Here is an 18,454-nt window from a genome sequence, read left to right as displayed (position 1 = left end):
TACCAAAATGTGTAGCATGCTTCAAAACACACTTTTTATCTCTATTGTTTTAGAATTTATATTTTTCATTTTTGTTTTCATACTATCATTACTTCCAAAGGCCAGTCATCTCTACAGATTTATTTCAATGTATTTCATCAGTTTGGATGGGTTAACAGTTGTCTCATGATTTTTGTAACTTGCCATGTAAGACAAGTTGATTTAATTAAGATGATTTCACTGCTTTGGTGCTGAAATGAGTCTGCCCAGGAAGGAAGGTAGCGTGGGTTAACAACTGAAAAATAACATATAAGTTCTTACAAGTTTTAAATTTTGTTCTGACGTAATCATTATAATTCATTGTTCTGGCATAATCTTCACCTGTTTGCATTGTCACAGAGAGATGACATCTAAAAATTATGTTTAAAATATATCTTCCCCATTATATAAAATTACCATTACTATTTTAGTCAACCTTGCCAGGCTACTCAAGATTTCGTTTGCTGTATTAGAAAATGAACTAAAATAAGTGTATAACATCTTAAAATTATATTTTCAATATAGTCTTAAAGGTATATTTACTTAGTAAAAAATATTTCCTGAACATTGGTTGTGGTTACTATTTACTAAGTGTTAGACTTCTGTAGTTGAATTTTTAGGATGTGTTAAAAAGGGTAAGACTACTACTTGTCTTTTTAAAAGCTGAATTTTTAAGATTTCTGAGAGAGATTAATAATTTTGTGTTAATGACAAGAAAAAGGAATCATTATTAGTGTTTAAGTAGTTTAATTCTCAGTAAATATGCCTATTTTGATGTGTGATAAAGGCTAGTCATTTATATTACAATCTTATCAAAATGGAAAAACTTTCTCCCAATTATTTATTCAGTAATCTATTCACTTACTTGAAAAAAAATAGAAATAATGACTCTTTTTTATCAAAAGTCTCTGTGTATTGACCACCCAAGTTTATGTCATTGCACTAGAGAACCAAGCAGATGAAATTGAAGACTTGTATTGTCTTACTGATTGGATTAATTTGTCCATTCTGTGAGTCTGCTTTCAGATACTCTATTGTGTTCTTCTCTCTTGAAATCCAAATATACACTCACTGTTAACCAGAGATGAAATTTTCTCCTGTACAAATGTGTACAAGAGTGAAACATGTAGAGTTATAATACTGAATTTTTTTTTTGTGGCACAGATAACAACAGATGTGTTGACTGTTATATTTCTGTGTGCTCTGGCTTTTAAATCAAGCTTATCATACTTATCTTACTGTCATGTGGAACATAAATTGGTATAAATATCCAATCAATTAAAGTATTTGTTGAGTATCAGCTTTTTGCCTGGGACTTAAGCAGAAGGCACTGAGCCCATCAGCGTGCCTTCTATTACTTGTAGAACAGACAGATATGTACCATGTTTTCCTTGATCAGAAGAGGAGAGGCTATTACGTTCTCTGGCAGATAAGCCATTTCTGAACCGATTTTTAAATAGAATGTATAAAAAATCAGTTTTCTTCTTCTTTGTTCAGATGGTTCCCAAACTGTGAAATTCAGTCTATTGTAATTTTGACACTGTAATTTTGACATTGCTACATTAATTTCCCTGAGCATCATTTTGTCATGAGCATAAAGATTTCTTTCCACCTACCTCTTACTATGTAACTATTATTTTACCCAGATACGGTGCTTTCTAACGCTCATCATTTTTATTGCTTTTGGGAAGCATGTCAGATTGGGAAACTAGCTGTTTTTTTCTAAATAGTAGCACAGTAGAGTGGAAATCTGATTCAGTGTAGAATAGTGGAAAACTGACTTATTTAATCTAGGATGTTTAACATCTTGATTGCATTATCTAGCCTTCAATTTCCTTATCTGTAAAGTGGCAACCGTAGTAGTTATATCAAGAGATTTCTTGTGATGATTAAGCATATTAGTAGACATTTAATATACAATTTGTAGTTAATATGTTATTTTAGAAGGTAAGAAGTAGTTGAGCAAGAAACCATGGCTTCATTGGCATGTCATTAGTGGCTGTGTTGCGAGGGAAGGTTATGGGATGCTGCCTTTCCCTCTCAACCATTTAATTCCTTGCTGCTATGTTTGTTACAGTTTGTCATGTGTTTTAATATTTCCAAAGCAAAATTATGAGATTAAAAAGTAATTTCATCCTGTATAGTCTTTAAATTCATCACACACATATAGTACATGATTCACAGAATTTTACTACATTGGATACCAGTTCAAATAACAACCTAATGAAATGTTTGCCTTTTTAATACTATATTAGAAATATCACCCGATATAGTATGAGTATCTGCATATGTTATTGTAAATACACATAAGAAAATGTTAGTGGGCATTAATAAATGTGCTGATTTTTTCCATGTGTACTGCTAGTTAATCTTTCTTTAGATGTTTTCTTTCCCCATTCATTTACAGTACACTCTTGGCATTCAACCTGGTGTCAGGAATACTACATGCATGGCTTCCTCCAATTCTGACATCACTGTTGCTCTGTGATTCATACAGTAGCAGGTGTTGAACATTGATATAAACAGAATTTTGTCTACGAAAGCCAAAATTCTCCCATTTCTAATCTCCATTGGCCAATGGAACATTAATGCCAAAGTTACTTCCAAATTCAAGTCTCAGGCATGACAGTTCATTATGCTGCCTGCCAAAACTACTGGCCCATGGAAACCCTTATTTTAAAAATTAAAGCACAGTAAACCTCTCTGTCAAATAAATACCTTGTGATTTTAGATTATACACTTCTATTTTTGCAGCTTTCTCTGAAATTAGTAAACTTAGATTATATTGCAGTTAATTCTTTAATAGAATTTCTCATTTAATACAGAAAACTACTTAATTATAGCAGAATGATTCACCATAAATCCTGAAACATTTATTGTGGGGAAAAAAGGTATAATAAACTGTTGACATTCTCAATAAAATCTATTTATTTTAACATTCTAAATGATTTCATATTGTTAATAAATATAATCCTTTGACTCAAACATTTGCATCCATAAGACTATGTTGATGAAGGCTGATTTAAAACAATTTAAAGATTACATAATTGTAGAACTATGAACTCATATGATCTCTTGAAATCATTTTCTTAAACAAGAGAAGCATATACAATAAACTTGATAAATTTAAAATAAAATTTTAAAAGACATCAGAACTTAAAAGTAATCTTAGGAAGACTACAATTTAAGAGTTATTTTTTAACTTATGATTAAGTATTTGAAATGTTGCCACTGTTTAGAAATAAATCATATTTTCTAGACACCAGTATTTCTACAATCACGTGTGTCCAAAAACTTTGCTATCATCTTTTAGTATGCATTTTTGTATTGATATACTTGTATTTTTTAGGTTTCTATAAAGATAAGCTCATATTCCCTTGAATCCAGTCAACAACTAGAGTGTAGGAGAGTTGAATAATCTAATCTCTATTTGGTGAGATAATGTGCCAAATGGTATCATCTCAATCAATTTTGAACAAGTATCTATTCTATTATGAAAGTCTGTGGAAGAAACAGCTTAGGTCATAATTCTTAACTACTTTTCCGCCTTGGATATTGTGGGAGTAGCAATCAATACCTACAAAGAAATCATGTTTTAGGTGTTAGGTGCTCAAGTTAGTGCATTTCCGTTTTGAGTAATTTTTACTAGATATTCTGAAAAATGCATATATGCTGAATACATTATTACATAATACTTTGAAGGACTACTATCCTGAGGTGACAGAATCATAAGAGAAATTCCCAAGGGGGAAAAAAAAAAAAAAACTCAAGAAAGAGTGCTGTGGCAGATAATGAAACCAGAAACCTAGAAATTAGAAAATTAATGTAAGGTAGCACAGAGTCCAATGAAAGAGCTGTGATTCAAAGAATACGTTTTTAAAAATTCTTATATTAAAATCATTAAATCAGCAGTTCATAGTTCTTCCATAATAGGAATATCAAGTGCAGACAATTTTTAGTTTAAGAAAAGTTTCTCTTTTAAAAATTCTAATAATATCCAACCTCTCCTAGAGAGCAGATCAAGAAGGAACACTTGCTGTCTCATTTTGTGTGATTTGTATATTACAAGTCAAAATCAGAAGTGATAGCTGAAAGGAACATTACATACCAAATTTGCTTTTAAAAATGGATGTGAAAATAATAAATAAAATATTTGTAAAATGCTTCACATGATAGCTAAAATTATAATTCATTCTATTAGTCCAGCTTATTTTAGGAATGCAAGTTTAATATTTTAAAAATCTAATGTAATCCACCAAATTAAAGAAATAAAACATACAATTGTCTTAATAAATGTATCGGAATTTCTGACAAAATTGAATATCCATTCATAAAACATCTATTAACAACATAAGAATGGAAGGAATATCTTTAACCCAATATACACATTACAACATGGATGTCTACTATCACACATTATTAACACTTCTTTAAATATTTTCTGGAGGTCATAGCCTGTGCAGTAAAACAAAACAAAACAAAAAAGTTAAATCTCTAAATAATTAGAAGGGATATAATAAAATCTTAATTATTTTGCATGTGATATAATTTTTTTAAATAGAAAAAAAGAAGAAAATTATTATAATTAAAAAGAGAGTTTAGCAGGATTACTTTATAGGACAACTGAATAGTATTCCTCTACACCAGCAATGGGAAATATTTTAATTTTAAAACATACTTTTATGTTAACATTGACCACACACTTAACCATTATCTTAATTTGTTCAGGCTGCTATAACAAAATGCCTTAGATTAGATAACTAGTAAACAACAGACATTTACTTCTTATAATTCTGGAGGCTGGGAAGTTCAAGATCAAAGTGCCTATGGTATCTGGTAAGGGCCTGCTCCCTCACACATGGTGCTTTTTAGCTGTGTCTTCACATGATGGAAAGACAATATAATATAATCACCTCCCAAAGACCCCAATCTCTTAATACTATCACCTTGGGGGTTAGGATTTCAATATATGAATGAACATTCAGACTATAGCAATAATATTAAGGATTTATTTTTATATTATTATAAGGATGGCATTTCTTCCCAAAGTGATTTTTAGTCTCAATGTGATTTCAGTCACAATGTTGGCATGGAAATTAGTGAGCTCATTCCAATATTCATATGGAAGAGAAAAGAAAAATAATTTAAGATTTTCTGATGAACTAGTAGTGTGACTTGCCATTCTGGATATTAAGACCTATAATAAAGTTGTAATAATGAAAACAGCACATTATTATGGAGATGGAAGAAAAAGACAAATTGAATTGATTTGGGAACGCAGACACACCCAAACACATATGGTAACTCATATCCGACAGAGTTATCATTGCACATTAACAGGGCATATTTGACAAGGGGTACTAGGACTCATGTTGGAAAATGTGAAACTGGATTCCTGCCTCCTGCACATACCTGCACACATATACACACATGTTCTCCAAGTAAACACTGAAATGTGAAAAACAACTTCTTAAAACTTTTAGGAAAAAAAAATGAGAATAACTTTATGACCACAGCATTGAGAATTTCTTAAGCACATCAGAAAATGTGAAAACAATTATATTAAAAGCTCTATGCATTAAAATTATAAACTTTGGTTTATCATAAGACAATACATTGCAAATAAAAAGAGAAGACAAAAACTAGGATAAAATGTGTGCCATACATATGACCTAAAAAAGATTATTCAGAACATGCAAAAACTTCTATAAATATAGGCAAAAATAAGAGCAGTTATTATATATAAAAGGAAATGTGAATAGCTAAATAATACATGAAAAGATCCTCACTGGTAATCATGAAGAAGCACATTAAAACCACAATGGGATATAATCTTACCTTCATTGGGGAGCGGAAATTGGATACAGGAGCAGAGGGTGGTAAAGGAAGCCTTGGAAAACTATTTAGTATATCCTGCATTCCAGCAGTTGTACTTCTGAGTTAAACACATAATGAAATATTACTTTATACTCACTACACTGAAAAAAGTATAATATAAAATAAAATTTAAAAGTAAAATAAAATAATGGACAATACCTAGTACTGCTGAGGAATGGAGGAAGTAGAGCTGTCATGAAAAGATGACAAGAGTATAATTAAAATAATTCTTTTAAAAGCATTTTGACATTTTGGAATGAAGTTACACAGGTGCATACCTTATGGACCAATAATCCCTTGCCTAAAGTAACTTTTGCATATGTCTATCAGGAAACATGAAAAAGAATATCCAGTGCAGCATCGTTTACAATAGTGAAAAACTGAAAACAACTTTAAAATATTTATCTTAGGAAAATTGATTAAAAACCTGGAGGAATCTCAGACGCCCAATATTGAGTAAAAACCGCAAGTATGAAAGCCATATACAATATGCCAATTTTGTAAAAGTGAAAACACCTATAATTAAAGAAATTGTTAAAGAGATATACATATATGTATATAAACCTATTTTAAAAAGACAATGAGAAACAACAAAATCAGATTGATGCTTACCCTGGGGATCGAGGCAAGTGATTGAATAGAGAAAAACTATTCTTGGGGCTTTGATAATATTATCGATCTTCTACTTCATAACCTGGGTGGTTCCTTTCACTACTCTTTATAATTGTATATGCTCTATATTCCTTATATGTTTACATTATTTCATATTATTAAAAATTATATTATAAAGTACATATCCCATAAATTAAAAGTGAAGTAAAGACTGTATACATTTTTTCACTCATTAATTTTAGCTTAGTACTGAAAAATATTTAGAAATCCTCCACAATTGGGACAAATTGCTAATTCTTCAGTTGAGCCCCAAAAGAAGTATTTCATTTGCCTTTGGTGGCCTTATAGTATAACACACAATGTTTTCAGTTGCTTGCACCATAAAGCAACTGAGACCAACAAAAGGAATGGCAGATTAAACATCTTGCGCATTCCCTGGTGGATTTATGTTCATCAATTAACTGTGTAGAGGAGCAAACAAAATATAAAGCAGTCTTCACATTCTTTTTTTTCTCTTTGTCTGTCAATGTTAACGATATATTGCTATGTTTGTATAAATAAAATATGTATTTTGAAACCTCATTTTATATGGATTTTAACAGAACATTATTGATGCACCTTTGTAAATGACTTTCCTGTCAAATCGTGTTGTTTTAACTCAGTTTGCCTGCCCCATCCCAAAAATACAGAGAGAATGCAATAGCAATGGAGAAAGAGGATAGGAAAAGGTAGAGAACAGATAAGGTAACAACAACAAAACAAAACAAAGTGGAAGGCAGATCCCTCTTACTGGTAATGAAAAATAATATAATTCTTCTCACCAGCTCTTCCATAAAATTTAGGTGGCACTGTTGACTGATCCAAGTAGATATTTAAAAAAAAAAAAAAAAAAAAAAAAAGAAAAGAAAAGAAAAGAAGAGGGAAGAAAGCATGAATAGGAGTAGCTTCACAAAGATAGGAGATAACTGAGAAACTGTTTTTATTGCATCTTCCTGTGTAGGCCAGCTTCTAAGCTATGGTCTCAGACTTACCTTTTATCTCTTGTAATGCTTTCTTACCACTATTGTGCCTGTTTCTTATTTCTTTTCTAGGCATGTACTGTTGCAGGGGTGTCCAACCTTTTGGCTTTCATGGGCCACATTGGAAGAACACTAATTGTGTTGGGTCACACAATAAAATACATTAACACTAACAATAACTGATAAGCTAAAATAAATAAATAAATAAAAAATAAAAAATCTTTTTAAAAAGTCTCATAATGTTTTAAGAAAGCTTACAAATTTGTGTTGGGCCACTTTCAGCCCTGTCCTGGGGCCACATGCAGCCCATGGGCCATAGGTTGAACAATAGAGTTTAGGAGTTGTTAAATAAACAGGGTCCTGGAGGAAATAAGCAAGAAAAATAATGTGATGGGCAAAAATAACAATAATATCAAAATAAACACTTAGATAATAGCTTGGATAGCAATAAGATTCTTTTAAGAAGGTACATTTTTGCCCCAAAAGGAAATTATTCCTTTTTGGTCCCTTTTTATTAATATTTCAGCCACGAAACTGAAAAAAAAATTATCTGGATTAAATTATTTTTATTAAGTTCTCATGTCTGATTCTGTTCTAGGTACCATACACAAATTTTTAACAGATTTTTTTCTGGTTTCTAGTATGTCATAAGCAAAAACAGTGTCACTGGATTATGGGATAGGTATAGGAATAAATATACGAAGTACAGAAAGTACAACACAAACAATTTCATATTGGTTTGGCAATCTGTGTTTTTGTTTTGATTTTATTGAAAACCGTGCTCATAGCATCATGTAATTTGGCATAAAATTTGTATCTAAAGAGCTCTCTCTGTATTATTTTAAATAGCAATAACTATATGTCAATCATATCATTTTACATGAAATCACCTTAACTATAACAAAGAAATGTCTCAACTGGAATGACACCTAGATTTTGGAATTGACTTTTAAGTGGATTACGTTGATGTTGATAGAAGGATCAGAACTAACAGAAGATCTAGTAGGCATTAATATCACTCTTCTCTGCAATGCCATAGAGCTGTGTTAGTGGGGTTTTTTTGTTTGTTTGTTTGTTTGTTTTTCTTTGGAAAGAGTCTCACTCTGTTGACAAAGCAGGAGTGCAATGGTTCCATCCTAGCTCACTGCAGCCTCCAACTCCCAGGCTCCAGTGATTATTCCACCTCAGCCTCCCAAGTAGGTGGGACCACAGATGCTTACCAGGACAACCAGCTAATTTATTTTTTAATGTTTTGTAGACAGAGAGTGTTGCTATGTTGCCCTGGCTAGTCCTGTGCTTAAGCGATCCTCCCTCCTTAGCATCCTAAAGTGCTGGGATCACAGGCATGAGCTACCACAATGGCCATTAGTTCTTAATTTAAGAAATTGATTCATTCTGCTTTGATTTGTGTTTATGTTTCATGTGGTAGGGTCCTGTCTCATTTATCTTTCAGTATCCCACAACATGTATTAATATTGTTCGTATATTGAGCAGTCATATCTCAAAAGAATAAAGAATTATCCTTTTAAAAAAAGTTTTCTTTAAAAATTTATTTCAGAAATTTGGTACAACTGTATAAAAGTGAAGATGACATGGAAATTTCAAAGAAGATTAAGACTCAGTGGACCTCTTTGGGCCTAGAAGATGTACAGTTTGTAAATTACTCTGTGCTGCTTAATCTGCCAGACCCTTCTCCCAGCACTGTGACTCTGAGCAGCAGTGGTCAATGCTTTCATCCTAATGGCCAGCCTTGCAGTGAAGAAGCCAGAAAAGATAGCAGCCAAGACCGGCTCTATTCATATGCAGCCTATTCTGCCAAAGGAATTCTCAAGGTAATATGACCATTTGTCTCTGTCATTTACAGTGAGATGGAATTAGAAAACAACAGCTTTCATCTAAATTGAACTAACTGGCAAGGTGCAACATACAAAAGTAACCATTAAATCTTCTCAATGTGGAGGTGCCAGGAAAGAGAAGGACGATGTGGCCTTCCCGACCCTTTTCTTGTCATATTTTTAAAGTGAAGACATGTTAGAAAAATTTAATTCAAAGGTGTCGAATGTGTGACTGAGTCATTCACATTTTGCTCTGTTGATACAGTGCAAGTCTATTTCATTCTATGGCTTTGAAGAGGCAAAATTTAATACATTGATATAGAGAAAGGGAAAGAAATAGAGAGGGTTGTGTTTTGAGATTCTGTACACACAAAAGAAATTAAGTGGAAAATTGATATGATTATTAACACATTTAAGATTTGAAACACAACGCCCCTGCTTTCATGATGAAAAACACATGCGATAAGAAGCCAGGTGTGCATTATTTCTTCACCTTTTCTGGGTCAGCAGATTTATGATGCAGTTTTTTTTTTTTTTTTCTTTTTTTTTGCATAGTGGTTAAGTGCAAGGCTTGTAGAGCCACATGGACTAGTTTTAAATCTCAGCTCTCCAATTAACCACCGTTACTTAACTGTGGGGAGGAAACTGGGGCTGATTTCCTCATCTCTGTATTGGAGTCAATAATAATTCCAACTCATAAGGTTGTAAATCTAGGAGGACAGAGCATAGCCTATAGTAAGAACAATATACAAGTTAGATACAACATGTAATTTGGTCAACAGTTTCTTTTCTATGGGCAAGTTTTCTAACTCTATGTAAAAGTATAATTTGAAAAAATACACTTAGGTTTTTTTTTTTTAATCAAAATGTATATTGCCTCATTTAATACCAATGAAATAATGTTATTTTTCTGACTGTTGTTAATAGCACAAATGTTTCAGAATCTAACTAATATTTTTTTTTTTTTTTTTTTTTTTGAGATGGAGTCTGGCTCAGTCGCCCAGGCTGGAGTGCAGTGGCCGGATCTCAGCTCACTGCAAGCTCCGCCGCCCGGGTTTACGCCATTCTCCTGCCTCAGCCCCCCGAGTAGCTGGGACTACAGGCGCCCGCCACCTCTCCCGGCTAGTTTTTTGTATTTTTAGTAGAGACGGGGTTTCACCGTGTTAGCCAGGATGGTCTCGATCTCCTGACCTCGTGATCCACCCGCCTCGGCCTCCCAAAGTGCTGGGATTACAGGCTTGAGCCACCGCGCCCGGCCAGAATCTAACTTATTATTAAATTTGATTAATATATGGGATGTTTAAATCATTTTAAATTACTTTGCATAAATACTTGAAATAATAACAGTAAATGCTCGTTCCTAATAGATTTTGGGGGAGTGGGAGGGAGAGGCAGATTTTCTGGCAGTCCAGCATCGTTTCTATTCTGTATATATCATACTTTGACTTTTAGCCAAAGAGCTGCATATAACTATTACCACCTTGAAAAGTCTTACCATTAATTAAATTTTAATATAATAGTAAATGTCTGCAGTATTTCTACTATAGGACTCATGTAATTTGATTTGATTAATATTATGCTCTTTCTGGTAGGTAATAATGGTAACACACCTATATATTAATAAAAAAAGAGGAAGGCAACTGTCACTCTTTCCTTGATTCAGAAGCTTTGGCCTTAAGCCAAGACTCTAAAAGTTACCCTGGTATTTTCTCTAAAACTCCTAACTCTGCCCAAACCATAGGCATTTTCAACCTCTTCTTTATCCCAGTTTGCTCAGGTCATGCCTTCGCCTAAATAAAAGCATGTCTAAAACACAGAACATTCACAAAAACACCAGGAACTTGAGTGGGTCCTTGGAATCGTCCCCATCTCCTTGCTTTTCAATTTCCGCTGGTGAACATTGATTATTCCTTGAAGAAGGAGATATGCAAAACTCATGAAACTACAACTTGCATCCTTATTTCCTTAGCATGGCTCTCTGTAATAACCCGCTGGGCCCAGTGGATTGAAGGTAGAATAACATTAAATAAATTCCTTAGATATGGGTTCACCACAAAAACCCTCCCTCAATGCTCCTGCGCTTTCGTATTATTATGCAGTTTCCACCCAGACCAAGGAAAGAGATATCCTATCACTGTACAGCTTCCCAGAGCCCCTTATGGGAGCATGTATATGTTGGTCTTACTGTATAATGGGGAGATTCACTGGATCTGGAAAATTAAATTTCTATGACTCCTTTATACTCGGGACTTACTGCATAATAAGGGAGAGATGGGAGAGGAACCCTTCAATAACAATTTGTTTACCTTGGTTTAAAAGGGATATTGGCTGGGCGCGGTGGCTTACGCCTGTAATCCCAGCACTTTGGGGAGGCCGTAATCCCAGCAGTTTCGGAGGCCGAGGCGGGTGGATCACCTAAGATTAGGAGTTTGAGAAGATCCTGACCAACATGGTGAAACCCTGTCTGTACTAAAAAAAATACAAAAAATTAGCCGGCCCGGTGGCCGGCCCCTGTAATCCCAGCTACTCCTGAGGCTGAGGCAGGAGAATCGCTTGAGCACGGGAGGCGGAGGTTGCAGTGAACCGAGATCGCGCCATTGCACTGCAACCTGGGCAACAAGAGCGAAAATCCTTCTCAAAAAAAAAAAAAAAAAAAAAAAAAAAAAGAGAAAAGAGGGGGCAGGGAGGGTGGATATTAACAGATATTGTATACTTCTAATTTCTGATTCATACTCACCACTAGCAAACCCTCATAATAATGGAGGTGGTGGTGGAGGGAAGAAAGTCAGGGAGAAGATCACTTGGAAGAATCTGTTTGGCCCTAGAGTTCCAATACTGAGCAAATCCACTTTCCTATGATATTTGTGCAGATATTGGACACAGAGTATTAGACGTAATTGTATGTTTGCTTTTTATATATTATAAAATACTAGGCTGAATCGCAAAAATGTCAATCACCCCCTTCATTCTAACCGATGATGCTGTAGGATGGATATGTAAATATTCTTCTCCCGTTATTTTCTTTATTCTTTCATACTTCTGCAATTAGATAGCCTCACCTTCAAGTGTCCTGCGTTCAAGTAGTGTGTAAGAGTAATAAATTTTTGGCTATTTAGTGTCCATTGTTAGACTCCTTCACACAACTGAATGTCATCTCATTTTTAATGTAAAATAAATTTTTAGTTTAAAATATATGTAATATTACTAATATGTAAAGAGGTTTAATATTTTAAGAAATAAGTTAAAAATGTGAATTTGCAAAATTCCATAGCTTCAACCTTCTTACTTTAAAAAACTGAGCCTATTCCCTTTCTTCTAGATATTTTTAGACCACACCAAATTCCAAGCAGTCACTGGTTGATTAGTTTATAAAGACTCTATAATTATGATTTTATTAAAATTAAAATGTATTCATACCTGAAGTATTTTAATATCTTTTTCAAATTTAGCAGTCATTGTTTGTGAAGGTTAAGTTAGCCTCCATAAATTTTACTTGAGCACCATTTTTATTTCCTTGACAATTTCAAATCATCAGACCTTAGAAACTAGAAATGTGAATTCGAAGGATACCGATGGTGTTCTCCACCCCCAGCCCCTCCTTCTCCCATTTAGAATTATAAGTTATAAGGGAAGATTAGTTGTATTCTCAGCATTTTGGTTATATGTTTGATATCTTTCGTAGCTGTCTTTTTAGATCCCTTTAAATGAAACAGTTGTTTTTCTTATCCAAATGTATGTGGTTCTTTCCTCTTCTTTATTTTTTCTTTTTCACTTACTTTTTCTTGTCAAGATAGGACACAAAAGAAGAAGCCAGTTTACTTAAAAACAATATATTTTAACTTTCAAACTAATGCATGTGTGTATGTGTCTATAACAATGGCCTTTTGTGTTGTTTTCTGGGCATGTTGTATGACAATTTCAATTACAGCATTCGGGACAATTGGGAGAAGATAGGGTTCAGTAACACTTTCTTGCATGTCTCTGTCTTTCACATTTAAGGCAATGCACACCTATTTCTAAGGATTCGACGTTGTATTGAAAGAGCCAATTTAAAAATGAAAAAAGATAACCAACCAGTGGTTTTATCTGTTCACTGTCAAAGAGTATTCATTTATTTTTTACAAAGTTAATTATCTTTTTGTTTTGCTAGTGGAACTGGGTTTTTTTTTTTTTTTATGTCCCTGTGTAACCATATCTCTGAGAGTTTTCTACATGTTTATCTTAACAGTTATAAGTTTTTAAATTTCTTTTTATTTCACATAAAAGAAAATCAACCTCTACTGCAGATTTATGAAGTTATCCAAATATCCATACTTCTAAGTCCTTGTGTAGTATCCTCCCACCATTTGTAAGTGTATTAAAACTGCCTTTTTTAAAGAAGAGTTAAAAAAAAAAAGCTTTTAAAATGCAGCTGTTAAAAGGGAGAAAATAAAGTTAACTGTAGACTTAGAAATACACTCCATGTTTGAAATATTTGGCCTAAACAAAAGGGATTGTTAAAGGAAACAAAATGCAATATGGATAAAACTAACACCTTGTATTTGAAGAACATAATTTGAGAAATTAATTATGCAAATTAGATAAATTCGCTGTTTTTAAGATTGTATTAATAATGCAAATCTATTATACTAAATACATATTGATTTAAATATCTATATCAAGAAAGCATGTGCTATTGATACTCTTTTTTAAAACTCATTATATCAGTATTGTTATAATTTTCAAAAGCAACTTCTAGGTGGATATTATATATGCATATAGAATACCTGCACATATTTTATATTCCTGTTTTAGGTTTATTACTGAAACTCACATATTCTAATAGCTAAGTCACTGGTGATTTCTCTGTATCACTTTAAATCATTCCCTAATTCAAATCAAGCTTGAGTGGTTGCTGCTGAGGATTCAGGCATGCCTCCTTTTTGATTTTGAGTACATTGTGTTTGCATGAATTTCTATCTGGCAGAGCCATTAACAAGTTCTTAAATTATTCTAGTCTGACTGCCAGCAAAGCTTGCCACAACTTTTTGCTTTTGACAAGGTTATTTGTAGAAGAGGAGTGCCCCTTTTCTTTGAAGAGCTGTCATGTCCATTCATCATAGGACCGTTTTGTATAAGCTTCCAATTTGTGCTTTCTGGTAACCGTCTAAACAGCATTTCTGATATCTGAGATCTACTTCAAAAACCTACTTAGTGCCAGCATGATGGATGGTGTACTTTACAACTTCTTTGTAATTCATCGTGCACTAGAAAGGTGACATTGTTTACGCCATCATAATGACAGGTGGGTCAGTAAAAGGGTCCTAAGGAGAGTTGTCCTGTCAGATGCAAAATACATAATAAAATGGAGACATAAATAATTTAGCATGTGTAAGGTTAGCTTCAGGGAATAAACAGTGATTTATATTTTTATTAAAGGGTAAATATCAACTATAATATTATCATGGAGTTAAAGACATTGGTAGTGAGTGCTGAAAATGTCTAGTCAATTTTGTAAATAGAACATACGACTTTTATGCAATTTCTATGCAATTATTTCTTTTGTCCTTTGTGAAACCCCGGCAGATGCAGAAAACTAAATCACATATTAATATTTGCTATATGTTGGTCAGATTGGTTCTGCCGTGTTGTTGTTGAGCAGGGGATTTTTCTCATTTACATACATTTTATGGATTTTGTATCTTTTCCTTCTGTAAAGCTTTATTTTTTTGTCTGAAAGATAAGCCAAATAATGCAGTTTTATAGAGAAATTTATTTTTAAAAACTAATTAACTGTACAGAAGCTCTATTATTATGAAGATATGTGTCCCTACCCTATTCCACAGAGAGCAGAGTTCAACAGCCCAGACTAGCATCCCTTCTTAATAGGTGTGCAAATGTGGGGTGGTCAGGTCAATTCTCTAGGACTCAGTGTTCTCATTCATATAAGGGGAATAGTAATAGTAACTTTAATGGTTTTTGTGGGGAATAAATGATATAAGCCATGTAAAGAGCCTGACAGTTAGTACTCTATCAATGTTAGCTATTATTATCCTGTAGAAAGTCAACACATTTAAATGGGAGAAATTAAGAAACTACCAGAGCACCAGAACAATATATCAAGATTTGAAAGAACAAATTTTATTGTATTTATCACATTATCTAAATATAATCATCCTGTCTTCTGTTTAACATGACAAATATGAATCATTAGGGAAGAAAATGCCTATGCCAGTATGAATAAAAATAAACTATACATAATGCCCTGATCATATGTTTAATTAAAACTGAAAGCTCAAAAAAATCACAAATGAAATGTTTTGTTCCTGAATGCAGAATGATAAATCATGTTGAGTTGGACCTGAAAAGCATTGCTTGTCTTTATGTGTAAAATGTCAATTTGTAGTGCCTTAAAGTATGAAATCTGAACACTGTATCAAATATTTTCTCAGAAAGTCTTAAAGAGAAAAAAATATAAACACTGCATGGAATCCTTGCAGTCAGATGCCTATTTTCTCATAGCTAGAAAAACTTGGTCTTTCTCTTGTATTTTGAATATTTTCAAAGAAAAGCAAAATTATCAGCATTCTGGCAAAATGCAGAGCTACATGTATTTGGCTCTGAATGATTGCTGTTATAGAGAACAATATCAGTGAGCTAGGGAAGTGGAATGGAACTATAGTACTTAAACTTTTGTTTTCTGGATGGTAAGATGAAGCAACTATCTCACCAACAAAGAAATGTGAGCTTCCAAGTTTTTTGTTTTGTTGTGTTTTGTTTTTTTGAGATAGAGTTTCTCTCTGTTGCCCAGGTTGGAGTGTAATGGCGCGATCTCAGCTCACTGCAACCTCTGCCTCCCGGATTCAAGTGATTCTCCTGGCTCAGCCTCCCGAGTAGCTGGGATTACAGGCATTTGCCACCATGCCCCACTAATTTTGTATTTTTAATAGAGATGGGATTTCTCCGTGTTGGTCAGGCTGTTCTTGAACTCGAACTCCCGACTTCAGGTGATCCACCTGCCTTGACCTCACAAACTGCTGGGATTACAGGTATGAGCCACTATGCCCAGCCCAGCTTTGAAGTTTTCAAATGGTGACAGTGGCTTTGTATATTATCAGTCTCCCTTATTTTTCTTTTGTAAAATCCATCTATTGGCAACAGTGCACGAGTGTGAGATAAATGACTGTGAATGCAGCTGTTATTGTTATTTTTTTTTAATCTGCATAAAGTCCCTTGGCCCAGTGTGACCTTCTATTTCTCATTTCATGAGCTCCGTTCACTAACCAACTAAGTTAACATAACAATTCTATAATTGCTTCTTTCATTTAAAAAAAAATTCATTTTATTTTATTTTTTTTAATTTTTATTTTTTTGAGACAGAGTTTTGCCCAGGCTGGAGTGCAGTGGTGCAACCTTGGCTCACTGTAACCTCTGCCTCCCTACTTCAAGCAATTATCCTGCCGGAGCCTCCCCAGTAGCTGGGACTACAGGCATGTGCCACGGTGCCCAGCTAATTTTTGTATTTTTAGTAGGGATGGGGTTTCAACATGTTCACCAGGCTGGTCTGGAGCTCCTGACCTTAGGGGATCCACCCACCTCAGCCTCCCAAAGTGCTCGATTACAGGCATGAGCCACCATACTCAGCCCATAATTGCTTCTCTCATATTTGAGAATAATAACCATGGGGTTAGTTTCTATATATTTAAGAAGATATATCTTTTCCCTGTATTTAAAATTTAGACAGGAACATTTTCAAAAAACTTGATCTAACACAACATATTGTACACAGTTAAATATTTGTTACAGAGAGTACATTTTCTACCCGTGAAAAAGAACAAAAGCCTATTTTACAAAATAGTAGCTTTAAAGCAAAGGTAGCTAAATTCAACTAAGTGGTTAAAGCGCAGTGGACTCTTTTCCCCATTTCATTACAACACATGTGACATTTTTTGAGAAAGTATTTGGATGCAGATTTTTAATTTGACTAAAAGTTATTTCTAAAGATTTTTAATCACTGTAATTACTATTTGACAGAAAAGTCCAGTGTTTTCATTTTTATTTCCGATTTGATTTAGGCACACTACTTGCAAAGTTAAGTGATAATGTAATTTTCTTATCAGATGTATGTTTTAATTTATGTAAAATGCCTGTATTTAAGTATTTTGTTTCAAATAAGACTTACCTCATTTCAGCAGATGCTGCAAATTCAGTCTTTTTAGAACTAGAGAGATCTGTGGAAAAGTTGGTTCTTAAGTTTACGCAGTGTTTCAACACATTAATCCAGGAAAATGCTGTCATATTAGTTTCATAGTCTCCAGGAAGAATTTTCTTGAAAGAATTTGCAACTCCTTCAATACACTTACCTTAATAAGTTGAGTATCATCTATTAAATAAAGTGCCCCATGATTATTAATTTGTTATTCCTTATATTTTAATCTGATACTAAAAGATTAACTGCCTAATGTAGAATATAGCCAGCTGGGTCTCACTAATATAACAAGAAACATTCAACTTTCAGCAAATACATCCTGAGTACCTTTTATACATTAATCTCAGGGGACACAGTGGTAAATAAGAAAGCTTTGGACACTGCTGCATGCAGCTGGCAATATAATAAGAGAAACTGGCATTTAAAATTGCTTGGCTTGATGTTGCTCTAAAAACTAGCAAATTATTTAAATATCTAATCTCCAGTTTCCTCATCTATAAAAATATCTACCGAATATTAATGTTCTGTAGATAGACTGGAACAATTGATTCAATCTGCTTAGTAAAATGTCTAGCACGGGGACATGAATGGTTAAGTATTTCTTTTTTTTTCTTTTTATATCATGCCATAACAATTCTGTACGATTTAATCCTTTCCACAACACACACACACACATACACACACACACACGCACACACACATTCTATACTCAATTTTCTAATAGCTGGGGTTTCCTATGAACTATTTTTTGCCCTTATCTCTTTCTTGCTATTATCTGCTTTTATGGAGACTTCTCCTTGGACCAAGGCCTAACTAAGCACAAGCTTTAATCCCTATCTCTAATGCATAACTGTTTTCTGTTTTCAACCACCTGCCAAAATGTCTACTAGTGTTTTGTTCTACTG

At 33.6% G+C, this 18,454-nt stretch overlaps 1 protein-coding gene across 1 annotated transcript in view; it reads left to right on the top strand.

Annotated features, from left to right (window-relative positions):
• The window catches only part of LOC105532231 (inactive N-acetylated-alpha-linked acidic dipeptidase-like protein 2), a 612,136-nt gene that overhangs the window by 170,514 nt on the left and 423,168 nt on the right, over positions 1–18,454 (top strand). The window contains exon 2 of the mRNA XM_011970318.1: positions 9,085–9,358. Within this exon, the coding sequence (XP_011825708.1) occupies positions 9,085–9,358 (274 nt within the window). The remainder of the gene's footprint in view (positions 1–9,084; positions 9,359–18,454) is intronic.

The sequence above is a fragment of the Mandrillus leucophaeus genome, unplaced genomic scaffold (genome assembly GCF_000951045.1).
Source record: "Mandrillus leucophaeus isolate KB7577 unplaced genomic scaffold, Mleu.le_1.0 Scaffold942, whole genome shotgun sequence".
In the NCBI taxonomy this organism is placed as follows: Eukaryota; Metazoa; Chordata; class Mammalia; order Primates; family Cercopithecidae; genus Mandrillus; species Mandrillus leucophaeus.
Note: the sequence above shows the minus strand (reverse complement) of the source record. Positions and strands in the feature narration are given on the sequence as shown.